Genomic DNA, 20,291 nt, shown 5'->3' with positions numbered 1-20,291 from the left:
CCAGTGCTATCTGGGAATTAATTGCGGAGAACTACAGTCAATGATAAGTGGATATCTGTTGCAGTTTATATTGATGTATAAAGTAGCTGATTAGTATTCAGTAGTTCACTAAACTAGTCATCTGGGTGTTTTATTTCTAACTCGGCCACAGATGTTGGGTATGAATTTCACCATGAGGGATGTCAATCTTAAATCTCTCAGAATCGGAGACTCTGTTTACTTCTGAGCCAATTAAAAGATTATTAAACCAGTAATTAGAATGGATTTAATTCTTCACAATATCAATAATTGAGGTGAGCTATCTCATCTTGCATAACCTTTAAACACCATTACACAATGCAAATTGGAGGAACAGCACCTTATGTTTTGCTTGGGCCGCATACAACCCAGCGGTATGAATATCGACTTCTCTAACTTCAAGTAACCCTTGCTTTCCCTCCCCATCCTAGTTCTCTTTCAGCCTGACTATCTTCCTGATTAAATTTTATCTTTGTATGCTTAATTGTCACCTTCCCCTAGCTATCAATGATCATCTATTCTACATTTTCCTTGAACCCCCTTTGATGTCTCATTTTCATACCTAAACTTTCCATATCTGTCTCCCTCCCCTGACTCTCAGTCCGAAGAAGGGTCTCGACCCGAAATGTCAGCCATTCCTTCTATCCAGGGATGCTGCCTGTCCCGTTGAGTTGCTCCAGCATTTTGTGTCTGTCTTCAGTGTAAACCAGCATCTGCAGTTCCTTCCTACACACAGTTACACCCATTGTTTTCCCTTATGGCCACAGCAACTATAGCTCAAATGTAAACTAAATGTGTAAAAGTACATTCATTTAAAGAAGATCTTCAGAAATTAATTTAGTTTTGTTCATGAGTCAAGTGCTGGAGGAACTCGGGAAGGTCAGGCAGCATCTGTGGAAGGAATAGACAGATGATGTTTTGGGTCGGGATCTATTTTCAGACTGATGGACAAAAGGAGAAAAAAGCTGGAAAAGGGAGGTGGGGTGGGCCAAAGCCTTGTACGTGATAGGAGGATACAGATGAAGGGGGTGGGTTTATCCGCAGATAGGTGACAAAGGCCAGAGTTGAAGAGGAGACAAAAGGATGTCAGTTAAGGAGAAAAGAGGGGTGAAATGTAGACCCGGAGGAAGTGACATGGGTGGAAGGGGCAAGATGGGAAATAAAAGGGAAACAAACATGCGGCTCGGCGATGGGAGATAAACATTTTGATGAGAAAGAAGCAGAGTGATTAGGATAGTGTGAGAAATGTATGCGCAGTAGATGGAGGGGCAGCAGGGGATGGAGAAATATGGTAGGGGGGTTAATTTTCATTTGGAGAATTCATTGTTCATATTGTTGGGTTGAAAATTACCCAAGCAGCATATGAGGTGCTCTTCTTCCAGTTTGCATATTGTCTCACTCTACCAATGGAAGAAGCCAAGGACAAAGTTCAGAATTGGAATGGAAAGGCGAGTTAAAATGGTTAGCAACCGGCAGATCTGGCAGGCCTTGGCAGACAGAGCACAGGTGTCAGTGAACGGTCATCTCGTTTACACTTGGTTTCGCTGGCAATTTGCCAACAATGGAGCAAATGTCCTGAGCCACTGTTATGGGTGAAACAATTGAAAGATATTTCAGAGGTAGACACAAAATGCTGGAGTAACAGCGGGACAGGCAGCATCTCTGGAGAGAAGGAATGGGTGATGTTTCGGGTCGAGACTCTTCTTCAGACCTTCGATTTAAACCAGCATCTGCAGTTCTTTCCATCATGTGAAAGATATTTCAGGCTGTTATACAGCTAAAATCTGACTGAGAGCTCTCACGAAGAATGTTTCATACTTTTTGAGCAGTGGATCAGAAAGGTAATTCCCTTTCTTTCTGAGTTGGTTGATGTCTACTGGGGTAACATTGGAAATCAATACAATCAGCCTCATTTGCTTCTGCACGATAAAAAAAGAGGAATCACTGCAAGAAACAACATGCATAGAAATGTCTGAAAAATTCTGTGGTATCATATCCTCAATGCTTTAAGGAGGAGGAGCAGAAAATGTTTGTAATTAGAACTAGGATTCCTCATTTACATGAGATCTCCAATAATGCTATTACTTCTCATGCATGGGCATATTGTATAGTAAACCTATGTGTACGTGTGTGTATATATAGTACAGGGGGAGAATGTAAGCTTCAGGATAAGAGGATAGCAGATTCAAGGTTGGCTAGTTTGAAGGTTGTTGACTCTAGCCTCAAGATTTCAACAATGAAACAGGACTGGGAGACTATTGCAATGTTAGAGGAGCTTTGGATCTAACATTTAATCAAGCACTCAGTTCAGGAAACAGCAGAGAATATACGTGGTATCCTGGTCACCACCAAATCATCCCTTGTGTCACTGACTCTGTCTCTCGACTTCCATGTGGAAAAGTAATTGGCTTTCATTGTGCACCTTCAACTTGCACTTTAAAAGATTGGGGTTTTAAGGTTTATTTAATCATCATTTTTACATAGCATTAAATACATATTTAATGTAGATTCAAATCTTCAAATTAACTTCTAAAATGCAATAATGAATAATGCTGGAAAAGGCACGAGGTTGTGGGACACGGTTGGAATGAGAAACGTGATGCAAGATCGAGTTACCTGCTGCACTGACAGCTCTTCCGCCACTAGATGTCCTCTTTGAGCTGTAGAAGGGGCCAGTGTCCCCAGGCACAAAACAGTCATTTGAAGAAGGGTTTCGGCCCGAAATGTCACCTATTTCCTTCGCTCCATAGATGCTGCTGCACCCGCTGAGTTTCTCCAGCATTTTTGTGTACAGTCATTTGAAATACAGTTTTTAAAACTATAACCAGGCATGTAGAACATGGTATAGACGAGTTTTATTTTCAACTGCAGGTTTTGAATCTTTGGAATATTTCTGTAGTAAAATTTCACAGCAGGGTAAGTTAACATTTACTTATTATGACATGGGTTTCTGCCAGCTTCCAGCAGTCTCATTTACCCCTCTCTCCCACCAAGCATGTCCCTGTGGCACTGCAACGCATTCTCTCTCATCAGCCCATCAACTCTTCTTTTGCCACTACCTATGTTAATAGGTAAATTACAGTAGGCAATATTAGCACATGTCAGAACCCCATAAAAACACAGGAAGAAACTCCACACAGCCAACATCCATGGTCAGGATTGAATCTGGGTTTCTGGAGCCATCATGCAGCAATACTAGCACCTAGTATTGGGTGCCACCCCTAGTTTGAACTAAAGCACCTTATGCCATTAATTGTAGGATAGTTTAATCTGTAACTGCATCTACTAGTCCAAGAAGAGCACAATAAACAGAAGCACCTCACCCTCACAGTGTAATTGAGATTGCTCTCATTCAATGAAACCAAGTTGGAAAGGGTGTATGAATATTTTTTTTTGCTATAAATGTGGGCTTGGAGAAAAGATTATGCACACAGCACCTAGCTGTAATCTATAATTTGGGAATGGAGAAATTCAGTGTAATCAGGTATGTTGACATCAAGTTATTTCAGCAAGCAATTAATTTACATCATAGAAATTAAAGTTTTCTCTGCACTTGTCCTTATTCCACGCTTGCATTTAACTTCTTGAAGTGATATGCACACTGCCCCAAGTTGGCATGCCTGCTTTTCTAACAATTTTTAGTCTTTGAGTGAGACTGTGGATTTAAGTCATTGCATTGACTAGACAACATGTAGCAGATTAAGAGAATAATGTAATTTAAGTGTTTTGCTACTGTTTCTATGTTGCCATGCTGCTAGGGTGGAAGGTGAGGAAACTTGAAGGACAACACTATCCCCTTTCCATCTCTAAAGTCTTGAACTTCCTCGTGATTATCCCCAGCGGTTCAGCAATGTGACCCGAGTACCTTACAGCTGGGGATAGAAAACAACATAGCAACAAATATTTAATCAAAATGTTCTCAAAAAACTCAAATCCAGCTTTTGTAAATCTCAATGCAGATCAATCTTGTGTAGCATTCCATCCTCAGAAGTCAATCGTATCTGTAGATTTAATTAAAAATTCCTGCACTGTTTATTCATTATTGAATGCTTTGTTCTCCTTAGTCATTAGAGTACATGTTGGTTGCTAAGGCAACTTGATGATATTGTGCACATTATCCAAAGTCGTTTAATTCAATACCATAACATCAAGCAATTAATAAAGCTTTACTGCTGTGAAGTTGCAGATTTGTGATTATCCATTATTTTGAGGATATCTTCCAGTATCGAAGGTCCTAAATCCAGCTTAAATGAAAAAATAGATTCAGGTAAGTTTAACTGAGATTGGTCCATGGTTCTCTCGGCTGAGCACTGCTGGCCACCTACGCCTTCAGTTTGTTGCGGGTCTTCATCGACTGTCTGCTTGTCATGTGGTAAGGCATCCTCGGAGACCTCCAGCATGTAATGTTGGAAGGAGGATGAATGAAGAGTTGGTGGTTGTTTATCTGGAAACATGGAGATTGTCTGCATAGGATTAAAAGATGCAGCAATTGTGTCGTCGGACTCGCTGAGATGGAGTCGCGGGGGTTTGGGAGGTGCTGTGCCTTTTAGATCTCTCAGTGTACTCAAGGTTGACAGGTCACCTTGGCTCCCCAGGAAGGAGATATCCCCAAACATGTCATTCTCTCCCCTATTCCCAATGTGCGATTTGTGGTGAAAGTCACCGAGAGGTGGGCTAATCATGTCAGCTGATAGAACTTCCCCCAGTTTGTGCTTCTTGTCTTTTTTATTCATCCCAATCTTAAGATAGATGGGAGTTTTGATGGACATTTTGTAATTGACCTGTAGCTTTCCAAGACTTAATTATTGCGATTGCACTTGAAAATGATGACAAATGGCCTGGAAAGGTTGTCTTCTGGTAGCCTGTTCCTATGGAAATAAAAATGTTACAATAAGTGACTTGGTTTTGATGAAGCTAATTAGTGAGTAAAACTGAATTCAAGATAAAGTGGGGGGGCAAAAAACAACCTACTCAAGGACATCTGCAGTGAGTCAGGCAGCAACTGTAAAGCAAAGGGATGGTCCTGATGCAGGGTCTCATCGAGCATCCCTTTTAACACAGATGCTGCCTGATCTGCTGAGTTCCTCCAGTAGTTTTTTTTTTTGCTCCAGATGACAGCATTTGCAGTTTCGTGTGTCTCAAGATCGGGTGAATCTGATGTGGCAGACTTCAGTCTTCCCTTCCCAGAGACTGTGCTGAACAATGTACAATCTGCCGGCTTGTATCCTATTTTCTGTTCCAAACAACTTCTCCTAATGTGTGGGCCTGGACAGGTGGTCTCAGCAGGCTCTTAAACTGGAGAAGTCAGCTGAGCAAAGTGTTCATTCAGGGGTAGAATCAGATGCTCTGTCCGCCAAGGACTGCTGGAGCTCTGGGTTGCAAACCATCTTCACTCCTCTTTCCATTCCCATCCCGACCTTTCTGTCCGTGTCTCCTCCACTGTCAGAATAAAGCTACATGCTAACTGGAGTCTTTGCCACATCTAGCTGTTGTCACTCCATCCATCTGTCAATAACCTCCTCATATACCTGCATACATCTATTACTTGCCAGGCCATGCCCTACACCGCCATCTCTTTTTTCTGATTTCTCCCCATTAATCCATCAGTCCGAAGAACTGTTGACCCAGAACGTCATCGGCCCGTTCCCTCCATGGATGCTGCCTGACCAACTGAGTTCCTCCACCACTTTGCTATAGAATTGGAAGCCCTGTGGCTGCCTTTGCCTACCCACTCTTTCCTTCCACATATTTTGCAAATTAGCATTTATTGAATCTCTGCCATCTTTCCAAGCACCAAATTCCAGATTGTTGCATTAACAGGTAAAATAAAAATCCTTTTACAATGATTGATCTCCCTTTTGCTGATGCAGGTAGTGTCACACTCTGTTATCTATTAACTCCTTTCTTGATGTAGAACATCTCAATCAAATGTAATCTCTTTGCTTTTAGGAGAACAATCCCAGCTCCCACAGTGCCTAACTGTGGCCAATTTAACAGATTATGAAGCTGCCTGAGGCACCAGATTTATACTCTGGGATCTGACAAAGAGATTCATCTGTTATTTTGCACCTTGAAAGATAATTCATTTTGATTTCCCCATACATGTTGCTGTTTTCTAATTATTTATGAAGGTGCAATCATTCCCTGGTAGTTTGTTCTTCATAATGTGTACTGTTTTCATCATGTTTGCACGAGGTATCTCGTCCCTATGATAGCTGACCTTTGAAGGTCAATACACTGAACATTATCAGTTTTGCCTTATCGAACCATTGAATGATAGGGCGCTGGAAGAAATCTGGCACTTTGTATCTGTCAGATCTTCCAGAGCACTCTCTCTTTCGTCTCACTTTCCCCATCAAAATCAAAATCAGGTATTTATTCATATTTTTAAATTGTTCATTAAAGTTAAATTAAAATCTTAAACTGAAGTATTTGAGTTAAACTTTGTGCAAAACTTGCAATGATCAAAGAATAGAAGGAATCATTTATACTTTGTATAAATGATTGACTGGGTAGTATTGATTGAAAAGGTCAGTGACAGCTGAGATGGTAAATGATTGCACAAAATGAACAGTGTTTGTAAAATAAATATTGTGAATGCATGTATTAGTAAAGGAAGGTATCATTTGGTGTGTTAACTGAATTGGCTGCTTTAGAAGCTGCCTGACCAAAGGGTCTTTCCAATATTTTCTGATGGTATCGCTGCACCAGACAGTTTAATTTAGTTTAGTTTAGTTTAGTTTTATCACTTGTATCTAGGTATAGTGAAAAGCTTTTGTTGCATGCTATTCAGTCAAAAAGACTATACATGATTACAATCAAACCGTCCACAGTGTACAGATAAAGGGTACAACATTTAGTGCAAGATAAACTCCAATTCAAGATGTCTCCAATGAAGTAGCTGGGAGGTCAGGGCCGCACTCTAGCTGACGAGAGGATGGTTTATTTGCCTGATAACAGCTAGGAAGAAACTGTACCTGAATCTGGAAGTATGCGTTTTCAAACTTCTGTACCTCTTGCCTGATGGTAGAAGGGAGAAGAGGGAGTTACTGGGTGAGATTGGTCCTGAATTATGCTGGTGGCCACGCCAAGGCAGTGTGAATTATAGATGGGGTGTAAATAAAGAGTGAGTACTTATTGAAATAAGTGACCATGCCCACACATGTATGTTATTAATAAGGTTGTACTGTAGACAATGCCATCTGTAATTATTACTTGGCATACTTTGTGGCACAGCTGGTAAAGTCACAGTCTCTCGGCCCTGGAGAGCCTGGTTCAGTACTGACTTCAGCTGTTGTCTGTGTGGGATTTGCATGTTCGCCCTATGACTGCATGTGTTTCCTCTGGGTGCTCTGGTTTCCTTGCATATCCTGAAGAAGGGTAAATAGCTTAATTGAATGCTGTAAATTGTACCTAATGCTTAGCTGAGTGGAGGGAGTTGATGAGAATATTGGAGTATGAAAATTAAATCAATGCAGATGGCTGATGTCAGAGCAGTGAAGCATTGTAGAAGAACAGTTCCCACGGTGGTAGAAGAAAAGACACCAAGGTGTCTAGAGTGAGGAGGAATTTCTGATCCATTACTCATGACCTGTACTTACTGACAACTCTTCAGAACTGTGTCAACCTGTGCATCTTATAACTTCAGACTAAACAATGACTACATACAGTGTACAGCACATAGCTGCAGGCTTTCTTGCCTAAAATGCTGGTGTTTATGCTACACATGAACCTCCTACTGCACCTCTTAGAGTAAGCACATATTAATACTCAGTGGCACAACTAGTAAGGCTACAGCTCCTGTAACCCGAGTTCAATCCTGACCGCTGATGTTGTCCACGTTGAATCTGCACATCCTACTTGACTGTGGGTTTTCCCCAGGTGCTCTGGTTTTCTCCAACATCTCTAAAATATGCAGATTGGTTGCTATATATTGCTCCTCATGTGTAGACATGTGGAAGAGTCTGAGGGGAGTTGATGGGCATGTGAGGAGAATAAAATGATGAGGGTAGGGTTAAAGTATAAATTGGGTGCATGATGGTTGGCACCGACTTAATGGGCCAAACGGTCTGTTACCACTCTATGACTATCTCTCCATGACTCTATCCTCCCATTCCTGTTTTCCTTTGTGGTATATTTATGTAGTGTATGTAAGACACATAGTCAGAGGATTTAATGACACCCTTGTTTGAAGCTTCTGTGTCCTTCAACTGTTGTTGTGAGTTAACTTACCAGAACTCCAGCAGTATCCCACGGTCTGTCTTTGCATGCATTGCAATTAACTGCCATAACTCACCTGAAATCAGCAGCAGCACAAGAAAGATTGGAAAAAAAAATTGGGAGAAATTAGGGGAAAATAATAGTTTAAACTTAGATTCTGAAGGTTTCGGGGCTACGATAAGTCTCAGAGAATGGGCCCCAACATTTAATCCCTAAATTGCACCCTAAGTAAGTACGTTTTGCTTGGGTCTTGCCGATCAGGTGAAATGGAGATGGGGAGAAAGAACTTCAGGTCATCACTTTTCCAACTGAATCATAGAATCAGTCATAGGTTTATACAGCACAGAAATGAGCTCATCATCCATACCGACCTGTTTGCCTATCTGCACTAACCCTGTTTGCTTACATGAGGTCCATATCCTTTATCTGCCTGAATGTCTCTTAAATGCATTGAACACATTAATTGTATCTGACTCCAATGCCACCCCTGTCAGTGAGTTCCATATATCATCCACTCTGTGTGGAGGAAAATATATTTATCTTTTTATCTCCTTAAAATTAATTCCTCTTACCTTCAATCTATGTTCTTGTTTTTGATACCCCAACCATTGGAGAAATATCCTGACTCTAGCCTATCTATGCTTTTTTATAATTTCATATACATTGTCAGTCTCTTTCGCCCCAGAGAAAACAAGTCAACCTATCCATCTCTTCTCTTAACCAAACTCCTCCAATCCAGGCAACTTCCTGGTGAATCCCTGGTGCACTCTCTCCATTGCAAGCATACACTTCCTATGGTGTGGTGACCAGAACTACATTCGGTACACCCCGTGGTTTAACCAGTGTCTTGCAAAGTTGTAATGTAACTCCCTACTTTCATATCCCATGCACCAACCTATGAAGACAAGCATACCATATTACCCAACTTGCCACCAACAGGAACCTATGGACTCAAACCCCAAAGTTCCTCTATTCATCAATATTCCGTAGTGATCCATTGTTACCATCTGGTTTAGGAATTGCTCTGCCAAGGACAAGAAGGCTCTGCAGAGAGTAGTGCGTTCGGCCGAACGTACTATGGGAACTTCACTTGCCCCCCTGCAGGAACTATACATCAGGAGGTGCAACTGCAGAGCCAACAATATCATGAGAGACCCCTTCCACCCCTGCAACGGACTGTTCCAGCTGCTACGGTCAGGCAAACGCCTCCGTTGCCATACGGTGAGAACGGAGAGGTTGAGAAGGAGTTTCTTCCCAGAGGCCATTCGGACTGTAAACGCCTATCTCACCAGGGACTAACTCTACTGAACGTTTTTCCTTCCATTATTTATTATGTAAAAGAATATGTGTGTTATGATTGTGTTTATGGTTTGTTTGGTTGTTTGTCTTTTGCACAAAAGTCCGCGAGCATTGCCACTTTCATTTCACTGCACATCTCGTATGTGTATGTGACAAATTTGACTTGACTTGACTTGACTTTACTGAGAATATCAGGCCTGCAGGAATGTGCTTACCATGAAAATGCCAACTAAAGGTGCAGGGAATTCCATCGTGTGACAACTACAAACTTAACAGTAGAAGCTGGCCACCCAACCAGGGCTCATTGGGCTTGACTGTGTGTTGGGTTAGGTTGTGTATCAAGAAAACTACAAGTCCTCAGCCTTGAATTGGATTGAGCTAGGCAAATTCTTAACTTCTAAATGCAGTGGCTCACTGTCCACAATTTGCTGGGAACACAGGAAGTAATTTCTCTTTCTCAGTGTTTGGCCGCACAGGACATCCGGTGTTAATTCAGGAATCAGCCTTTTAATGCTCCTGCCTGCAAATGGGCCAGTGTTGCCAAGCAACTCCTGAATAAGCAGAAACAACCCATGACCATGTTATTGTAAAATTATTTGTTAAACGTGCCTGAACACTCCAGTACACAGGTCAAAGTAGTACACAAATTGCTGACAGACAATGAGGCACTACATTAATGAAGTAGAGCCTGACATGCATAAGGTGGAATTGCCTTGCGTTTAAAAATATTTTATCAGTTTTTTTCTGAAAGGCATCGTATTCCAAATTTAGGTTAGTCTGACAAAATGACTGGGGGAATTTCATAATGCATTTGATAATTGGATTTCATTGACACACCAACCAATAGGGATAGCAGCCCAATGTGATTTATCGTGAAATAATAAAGCAATTCTGATTTCTGATGTCTGATTCAACTTGAATAACATAAATAAATAGTAGATTTACAACTCTTTTGGAATGGATTCCCAGGGCAGAGCCTGACTACTGAATTTGCGCTGGCTGAACTATTCAAATTAATCTCTGTTGACTTTTGACATAAGGGCAATGATTGTTTCCTAGTCCTCATTGTCTGCTTGGAATGGATTGGATGAAGACATAATTATAGAAAGAAAAATGAAATGTTGAAAACTTGAACTGGACCTGTGGTACAAATAGAATGGTGGCAGAATTAGTGTCCCACACTATACCGCATTCACTTTTAGTATTGATTTATTATTGTAATGTGTTTTAAGATACAGAAAACCCTCGTTATAACGGACCGGAGTGAATGGTGTCTATTATTGCCGATTGTCCACTATAACCAAATAAGAGTTTTTCTCCCAATAACATCACTGCCCAGGCGCTAGGTCAGAATCCTGGAGCCCTGTCACTGAGAGCCCAGTGGGACCTCTCACTACACGGAGCGCAGCGGCCAAAGAAAACCGCCTGGCACCACCTTGTCCAGTGCAGCCAGGGAATGCCAGCCAATAAGCTCTGCCCCTGCTGCTGATTCCCACGTTCGGAGATTGAAAGCAAAACGGGAGGTCTGAGTTGTTGGTGTGGTGGGGTGAGGTAACCCTGGCCCGCTCTAAGTAAGATTCCACAACCAGCTGCCCGCCCAGAATTCAGTGTGAAAGGACATCGATCTTAAACGTTAACTATATTTCTCCTTCCAATGACACTAACTTGCTGAGTGTACAGAGTTCTTTTTAACTGCTAAAAATGTGTTTTTGTTACTGCAAGCTAAAAATACTGAAGGCTGTTTATTATATTGCTTAAAGAAGTTGAATGCGATGTGAGTGATAGCTTGTTAATTTCAATGCCCTGTCAATTTTAATGGCCTCCACAGTGTAATTAACAGCATGTTCTTAGAGGTAGTTCGCTATAACCAAAATCGATTATAAAGAGGTCCGTAATAATGAGTTTACTGTACAGTGAAAGTTTTGTTTTACATGCTATCCAATTAAATCATACCATGTGCGAGTAAAATGAAACCATATATGAGTACAACAGGTAGTGCAAAAAGAGAAAGGAAACAGAGTACAGAATATGGGTTTACAATTACAAAGAAAGTGCAGAGTTAAAAAGTGCAAGAGCCGCAATTAGGTAAATTGGGAGATGAGGAATACAACATTAGCTTATGAGAGGTCTATTCAAGAGTCTGATAACATTATTTATTTAATAGTTTTATGCAACCCAAAGGCAGCAACATATTCAATCCTCTATACTCTGTAGTGGGGCAGTTGATGGATATGATAATGTGTTTAAAGAAACAAGTGCTCCGACGTTCACAATAAATCATTGAATGGTTAAATTGTTTAAATAATGTGCAACTAGTCCTGGTGTCAATGCAGTCATTCATCTTAGAATTGCAGAATAATTGTGAGTTCAGCCAAGAAGTTGCAAGTTTCTTGGTTCCAAGCATGAAAACATTGTCAGAGACGAAGAGGTTGAACTGAGGAAACCATTTATAGACTGAATCTGCAATTCTGAAGATAATTGCAAATTGTTTTTATATATTTTTTTATTACAGAGAGGGAAAGCAGAATTATATATTTAGGTATATGTGAATTAACATCGGAAGCATCTCATAAGTATGCATATGTTGTAGGCACAATGTGGAGTAATTTCCTTGCTGTTGGAGTGGAATCAAGTACACTCTTGTTTAAAATAACAAACTATTGGAGGAACTCAGCAAGTCAGGCAGCAGCTGTGGAGGCAAATGTACAGACAATGTTTCGAGCCGGGACCCTTCTTTAGACTGATAAGGTAGAGGGGCGATAGCTGGCAGAAAGTGATGAGGGAAAGGGGTGGGTCAAGAACTAGCGATAGGTGGGCAAGGTAAGTGGGGTTGAGAAGGACAGAGATGGTAACCAAGGCTGGAAATGAGGATTGGAGAAGCCAAAAATTAGCAAATGGTGGAATCTTATAAGACAGGAAGGTGGAGAGTGAAATATTGAACCAGAGGACGGGATGGTGGAGAGATGGAATGGGGCGGGAGGGAAAGGAAAATGGGAGGTCCAGAATGGGTTCATGGAATGAGTGAATGGAGGAGAAAAATGAACTCTATGACTTGGGGGGGGGGGGGGGGTTACCTAAAATTGGTGAATTCCATGTTCATGCTGTTGTGTTGTAGGTTATGGAAGCAGAATATAAGTATTTTCCCCCAGATTATACTCTGGCAATGGGGGAGCAAACTGCGAAGTCACCGAGAAACACTGGTTTAAGGCTCCTGTATATTGTAACAGATTTTGAGTAGATTATACCAGCACTCCAGTTTGAGAATACCTTTGGTCCTTAGGATACATTGCATCGACAAGGTAAACATTACAAACTAGTACAGTATACATTGACCTGGGGTAGAATGACATGGTGTTAAGCCTGTGTTACTAATATTTACCAAAGTTCCCAGAAGTTTCACAGAATTAGACAGGTAAAATGGTTTACTATGATGAGATAGGCTGTCAATTTTTATATTGTTTAGCCTAATATTTTGATTATTATTTGATGTCAGACCCTGGCATTCAATTGCTATGTCACTGGAAGCCTCTCTAGTCTTTCCGAAGAAATGGCAACATTTAAAAGAGGAATAAAAATGGATCGATCAAGCCTCCTTCTACGTGCCTCTCAATCAGCACAATATCTACCACATCAATACTACATTACTGTGTTTGAGATAAAAAAACATATTGCCACCTCCCGTCCCCACCCCAGAAACCAGCACTGAAATATGTCAACTCACACAAGTCAATTGCAATTCAAAAGATACCAGCATCCAAATACCACCGAGCAATCTGTGCCAATAGTTTTTTGTTCAACTACGCAGAACATTCCAACAATGCGAAAAGAAAATAGCCACACTAACCGCAGTGCAAAATGCACGTAAATCCAGAGAGTACACTTCAGTCACCCAACTGGCTTGCAAAGGAGCAGAGGCAGGCATGCCCTGAAGCTGGTGCTGACACCTCAAACTAAAGCGCTGCAGCACTGGCGCTGTATGGCTCATGTTGCTTGCTGTTCAGCAGTTTGTTGGGAATTGTCATCTATCCCGAGCAGTCATGAGGTCAGAGGAGTGCTGCCACACAAAATCCAAACTCTCTCAGCATACCCTTCCAGAACAAATGTCAGATGAGAGACCCAAGTTGGTGAGCATTCCCATAAATGAGTATTTGATGGGATCTTTTTACCCAGTCTTTCCTCCTTTTACCCTGCAGGTTCTCCTTTTGCTCCCTAACCAAGCTCAGTGCCAGGCACTTTGAGGCCAATATATGAGGAGGAATGATCACCACTTGCTTTGTTTTTTCACTCCCTTTCTGAGGTGAACACCACTTCCCTTCCCACACCAATCTATTTCATATCATCTGCTGAAAAAGTGCTTTATAAGCTGCCGTCTTGTTAATGAATAAAATACATATTAAACTCCAATGCTATTTGATTGTTGTGTTGGAAAATGTGCTGTAGAAATCCCCATTTACTGGAGAAAGATCAGAGCAGATAATTATAACTCCATGAATGAAAATACAAGGCCCCTTTTTAACATTTCCCATGCAGCTTAAATGCAGGATTGGTCTCACAAATACAATAATGGAGCTGATCTGAAGGGGCATTACAGGTTGGATGCTGGAGAAAGTCAGTGGGTAAGGCAGCATCTATGGAGCGAAGGAATAGGTGACGTTTTGAGTCGAGACCCTTCTTCAGACAGACAACATAGGAGAGCATAGTTCTCTAGACAGACAACATAGGAGGTCAGGATTGAACCCAGGTCACTGGAGCTGTGAGGCAGTGGCTCTACCAGCTGTGCTACTGTGCAATTATTTTTGTGTCTGATATACTTCATGATGATGATATCTTGATTGAAAATTGCCATTTTAGACTGGACGTATCAGGACAGAGGAAGTAAGAAAGACAGGAAAAAGAGTGGGCAAAGCAAAGGAAAATCCTGAGACTATACAGAATCTTAAGGATAAAAGGATGATTGAAGAAAGATCCCCTTAAAGATCAGCATAGCCATCTTTGCGTTGAACCACAAGAGTTTGGAGAGATATTAAATTAGTATTTCTTTATTTTTACTAAGGAGAAGATCGTGGAAGCTAGGGAACAGGGTCACAGGAGTTATGATGTCTTAGATCAAATATAAATTACTAATGAGAAGGAATTGGCAGAGTTAAAGTAGATTAAGGCGGATCAATCCCATGGGCCTGACGAAGTACATCCTCGGAACTTGTGGGAAGCTAAGGTGGAAATTATGGCGATCCTTACTTAGAAGTTTGCATCAACTTTAGCCACAGAAGACTGGAAAGTGACTAATGATGTACTGTTATTTAAGAAGGACAGTAGGAACAAGCCAGGAGACTATAGGCCAGTGAGCCTGACTTCAGAGGTAGAAAGTTGCTGGAGGAGATTCGTAGGGACAGAATCTACCATCATTTGGACAGGTATATTCTATTTGGAGATACTCAGCATGGTTTTGTGCATGGGAAATTGTGTTTCTCAAATCTGATAGCTTTTTTTCAAGAAGGACACCAAGAGGATGGATGGTGGCAGGGCAATGGACATTGTCTTTATAGACATCAGCAAGGCCTTTGACCAAGTCCCGCATGGTAGGCTAGTCTGGAAGGTTCGAACGTGTGGAGTCCAATGTGAACTAGCCAATTGGATTCAAAATTGCCTTGGAGGAAGGAGTTAAAGGGTAGCTATGGAGGATTGTTCTTTTGTTTGGAAGCCTGTGACCCTGAATGCTGCAAGGTTCTGTGCTGGGTCCTCTGTTATACACATTAACAATTCGGATGACAGTAGTTACCATTGTTAGTAAATTTGCTCAAGACGCCAAAATAGGTGGTATAGTGTACAGTGAGGAAGAAAATCTAAGCTTACAAGACTGAAATCAAATGGGCAGGTGTGTGACGGAATGGCAAATGGAATTTAACTCTGACGAGTGTGAGATGTTGCATTTTGGTATGTGAAACCAGGCAGGACTTGCGCAACAAATGGTAGAGCCCTGGAAGATGTAGCAGAACAGGTTCTGGAAGTACAGGTACATGGTGCATTAAAAGTGGGGGGTTCAGGTGGACATTGTGGTGAAGAAGTAATTTGGCATGCTTGCCTTCATTGGGAAGGGTATTGAGTACAAAGGTTCAGAGGTAGTCATATCAGGAATAAGTTGCCAGAGGGAACTATAAAAGTGGATACAATTATGACTTTTAAAAGCCATTTGGACAGATATACAGTATGCAGAAGGATATGGGTGAAATGCAGCCAAATGGTACTAGCCAATATGCCAACTTGGTCAGCATGGATGAGGTCGGCCTAATGGCTTGTTTCAATACTGTGCAGCTCGATGCATCTCTGTGACTCTTAAGTGTAAATGTACATTTATTTATATTTTTACATTGACTTTCACCTATTTTCAGACAGTGAGGGAGTTGAGTCATATAGCATGGAAACAGGCCCTTTGCCCAATTTGCCCACGCCGACCTACATGCCCCATCTACACTAGTCTCACCTGCTTCTGTTTAGCCCATATCCCTCTAAACATGTATCCATATACTTGTCCAAATGTTTTTACAGAGTTGGATGCTGGATTGAATGAATTAGTGACCTTTCACCAATGGACTCCCATGCAGATTGTTGGGTACAATTCTTATCACTAGAGGGAAAGCATAATGTGTGGTATTTTTCCATCTGACCAAAGGTTCCTCAAGTTTTAGATTAGGATGCCTGGGAGTAATCTTTAATAATCATTAAAATGGTGCAACTTGGTGATCAATTTTGGATCTAATATCGCCAAGCCAGAGTGAAAGCATCTTAACACTGTCCTAAAACACAATCCAAGGGGAGTTACAGCATGGGCCAGATACAGAGTAATGTGTTCTCTACATTGTTATCTTGAAAGCTCTCGGGTGTTTATGTACAAAGTGTTGCTCAGTCAGCACTCTCATTTTGAAGTGTTAGCAGCTGCAACTTTTGAGATAATTTATTTCATGTGGAATAAACTTTACACCGTACAGTGAATTATACCTGTGTTATAGAATTAAGTACAGTCCTGTTGAGCAATTTAAGGTCAGGCACAAGTTAGCTAAATGAAGAACAAACCTCCATTGTGTACCAGTGGAGTATCTTGACCACAATTGCAACCACGGAAGGGTTCCGGTTATCATGGAAAGATGTTGTGGGAAATTGCTTTCCATTTTCCACATGAATCACCTAACTCTCTGGCGAAACTCCGCTGTCATAGTGTTCTCACATGTACTCGATGAGACTTTTGCTACAACAGTCTGGGGTGGAATTAACCAAAGTCTACTGATGAAAGGCACCAACTAACTTCCTCCAGCACCCAGTTTAATCAACATTGGCACATACTGACTGGGTTTATGAAATGTTGCAAGTATTCTAGTATACCATTCACTCTATTTATGTAATGTACAATACCCTTCCTCTTCAGTCTTTCAGCCTGACCCAGGTTGTGTGCGTCCAATAACTTTCCAAGTTATTATAATTATTAAAATAAAGACAGAATATCTATCTAAATTTAGATTTAGTCTGGTCTGGTCTTGTTTGTCTCGTCTTGTTTGTCTGTGATCTCAGGAGCTACGCCAAAACAGTACACAACAGCGCAAAATGTTTTGCATAATCTTACTCGGCTTTTTCCCCGTGGTCATTCGTATCGGGTTTCTTCACATTTGATGTTATATTTCACAAGTTATTGATATTTCAAGTTTTTAACAAAAACAACTTTGAAAATAATAACTGCCTGTGAGTGGGGGACAATTCTGGCAGTTTCCAGTGTTGATGCCACAATGGCATCTCACAGTCGTCCAATCACAATGGGATCTCATTTACTCACGCTGCCGTGAAGATTCCGAAAACCGAAAATGTGAGTGGCGGAAACGGGTTGCGATGGGGAAACGGGTGAGTGGTGGAATATTGCGTTTGGGAAACCGGGCCCAACGGGTCAGGGGGATAGGGAGGGGAGAGAGGTTATGGAGGGTGGGAGGGAGTGACTCCGGGGAGCGCCTGCGTGAGCGCTGATGCCACGTTTGGGGACTAGCCCTTCCATGTCGGGGGTCTGGGCCCAACGGGTCCCACTTGGTCTAGTATATTACTAAAACACTTTGTATGTATGTATGCATGCGTGTGCGTGATATTTCAAAACCCCGCCAAAACGGTACACGGTAGCGCTCCAATTTCTGGCCCGCCTTACTCACCATTGTCCTGGGATGTAAAGGAAACAAGTTTCGTTCGGATTGATGTTATATTTTACAAGTTATTGACATTTTAAACTTTACCAAGATAACTTTTCAAACCAATTTTCCACTTGCCCTGCCCATCAGCTGCGTTCGACGTCAAAATGATGTCACAAAGGAATCCAGAATCTCATTTACATTAAAAAACGCGATTTTCAAAAAAACTAAATTTTAATCAAATTCTTCTGTTTTCATTAACAGCTAACATTATGTTTAGGTTATTTTAAAGAAAAATCGCGAATTTCATTGTGGGAAACTGGATTATGGGGAGGTTTCTTTTTTTTTTAATCGCTATTTTCATTGTGGGGGGTGGGGGGGTGGGATGGGGAGAAGATCCATTTTTTAAAATCGAGATTTTCATTGTGAGGGAGTGGGGGAGCAGTGAGATAGAGAACGAGGATGGGGTTAGAGAGGGGAGAGCGAGGTGGAGGTGAGGAAGGAGAGTGGAGGAGGAGGGGGAATAGAGGGAGAGGAGGGGGAGGTAGGGAGTGGGGAATAGAGGGAGACGATGGGAATTGAGGAGGGAGAGTGGGAGAATGGGATAGGGGGAGGTGAGGAGTGGGGGAGCAGGGAGCTAGAGGGAGAGGAGGGGGTAGGGAGGGGAGAGGAGTTATGGAGGGGGAGGGGCAGGGTAGGGGAAAGGAGAGGGAGAGAGGAAAGAAGGGACAATGAAGAGGAGTGGGAGGGAGTGCTGGGGGATGAGGGGGAATGGAGGAGGATAGGGGTAAGAAGAGGGATGGCGAGGTGCAGTTGGGGGAGGGTTGTCGTGACTCGAGTCACAACGGAGATCTCTGGCATCACAACGGGAACCCCTCAGCCCCTCAGCCACGCCTGTGCAGTTGGGGGCTACGGTCAGTGGTGGAATATTGCCTTGGGGGACGGGCTCAATGTGTCCGCACCTCGTCTAGTTTGACTTTAAAATGAGGACTGGATTAGGTGCTTGTCTCAGGTATACACATTTTTCTGACCTGAAAATTGCACTCAGACAATCACATCTCGTGTACGTTTCTTTGGTGAATCAGGTAGTGAGTTGTAATAATTCAGTCAGGGTTAATAGTGAATGTCTCAGGACAGCCTTGTAACTGAAAGGATGCCGCCACAGCTTTCTGTTCACAGCATTGCTGGGCCACGGAATTTCTTGAATTTCAGCTTCCCTGAGGCATAAAAAAATTACCTTGTCCTTTTCCCCATGTATATGTGGTTCCACTGCAGCTTTATTCACTTACACATTGACATGGCCCATGTATGTGTGGGTAGAAGTTGGTTTTAACCTCGCTGCTCTTTCTTGCTTAGTTTCAGAGATGACATGCATTGGGGTGTTACCGAAAATTAAATGTACTCTACTATCTAAAAAGGCAATTAATTTGCTATTTTAACATCATGCAACATCTGTACTATTTACCTTCTGTACAAGCAGTTACATGTTTTGTAATTTTTTCTTCTTGTATTTCACTTGAATCATTAAATGGAAGATCGGGCCTGGAGGGCTGAGAGTGCAGCTAACATAAAACAGACAGCGTGTGTTGCTCCAAGTTCAACTAAAGTTGCATCCACTTTTACTTCCACTAGAACCTTAATTTTATACCAAACACAGGTTTCAAAGAGCAGAATTACACTGTTTGCTGCTTTCATGGTTCTTATTTTGTGAGCAATTCACCTATCCATCTTCTTCTTAATCCTTGTTGCATCTGTGGGCTTTTGACAGCTTTTTGTCCCCAGCTGCTTTTGTGCAGTTGGGAGCAGCAGGTGTAAGAGAAACTATTTGGATCCATTCTCTACAAACAAAGACCTGAATGTTGATGGGCAAGTTTGTCACCTTGGAAGCATATCACGTTATAATTATAATGGATATTCATATTCACTGAACGATCTGTCAAACACTGCCAAACCAAATGAAAATACATTGAGATCTCCAAAATCACAAACCTGATCTTTACTGCCGTTTGTTGCTCAAGGCTCCTGTGTTGTTAGGACTCCCACATTGTACAGCTTTGGTGAACCAAGCGCTGTTCATCTGCCACTTGTTACCTGCACTTCTCTCTGTATGTAGTTTCAGATCTGAGATTCTGACTTGTAGTTTTGCATTTAAGGAGGAGTTAATCTTAGGCATTACACAGAAAATCTGTGGCAATCACTGCTCCCTGCCTGGAGCAACACATGGTGAGAACAGGTTTTACACTCTGATGCATATCTAAATCAGGAAATTGCTCAAAGACGTGAATATCATGTCTGACCCACCCAAAACAGACAATGATGTTGGCAAAGTCCAGACACATACTCTGAGAACACGTCACCACAAACCTACATTATGGTTGAGAAAAGGGGGGGGGCATCTCTTAAGGTAAAGAGCATATGTCTGGATACCGTCAGTCCAAATATGCTGTTTCTTTTTTTCAACCTGCATCAACAAATGACAAATGTTACCACTGGACCAGTTGTTTGTCGCTCTTTATTTTGATGACTGCCTGTTCAACTCCAGAGATGAGTGAAGCCGTGTTGAATCATTCATCAGATTAAATTGGTCAGCATGCA

General features: G+C 41.8%; 2 protein-coding genes across 3 annotated transcripts in view; one reads left to right on the top strand and one right to left on the bottom strand.

The window, feature by feature from the left end:
• Positions 1 to 20,291, top strand: part of dnajc17 (DnaJ heat shock protein family (Hsp40) member C17) — a 107,458-nt gene that overhangs the window by 77,136 nt on the left and 10,031 nt on the right. The gene's annotated exons all lie outside the window — the stretch shown is intronic.
• Positions 2,451 to 19,954, bottom strand: LOC116976783 (cdc42 effector protein 2-like). The gene is made up of 2 exons (XM_033026691.1): positions 19,686 to 19,954; positions 2,451 to 4,886 (listed from the first exon to the last, which is right to left on the bottom strand). Exon 2 carries the CDS (start codon positions 4,785 to 4,787, stop codon positions 4,185 to 4,187), a length of 603 nt encoding a protein of 200 aa, XP_032882582.1. The 5' UTR covers positions 4,788 to 4,886; positions 19,686 to 19,954; the 3' UTR covers positions 2,451 to 4,184.

Source organism: Amblyraja radiata, chromosome 9 (assembly GCF_010909765.2).
Source record: "Amblyraja radiata isolate CabotCenter1 chromosome 9, sAmbRad1.1.pri, whole genome shotgun sequence".
Lineage (NCBI taxonomy): Eukaryota > Metazoa > Chordata > Chondrichthyes > Rajiformes > Rajidae > Amblyraja > Amblyraja radiata.
This window is presented reverse-complemented; position numbering and strand designations above follow the sequence as displayed.

Bases quoted from the DNA above. Each gene is read 5' to 3' on its own strand.
- LOC116976783 (XM_033026691.1), bottom strand. From the start codon at position 4,787: ATGTCCATCAAAACTCCCATCTATCTTAAGATTGGGATGAATAAAAAA.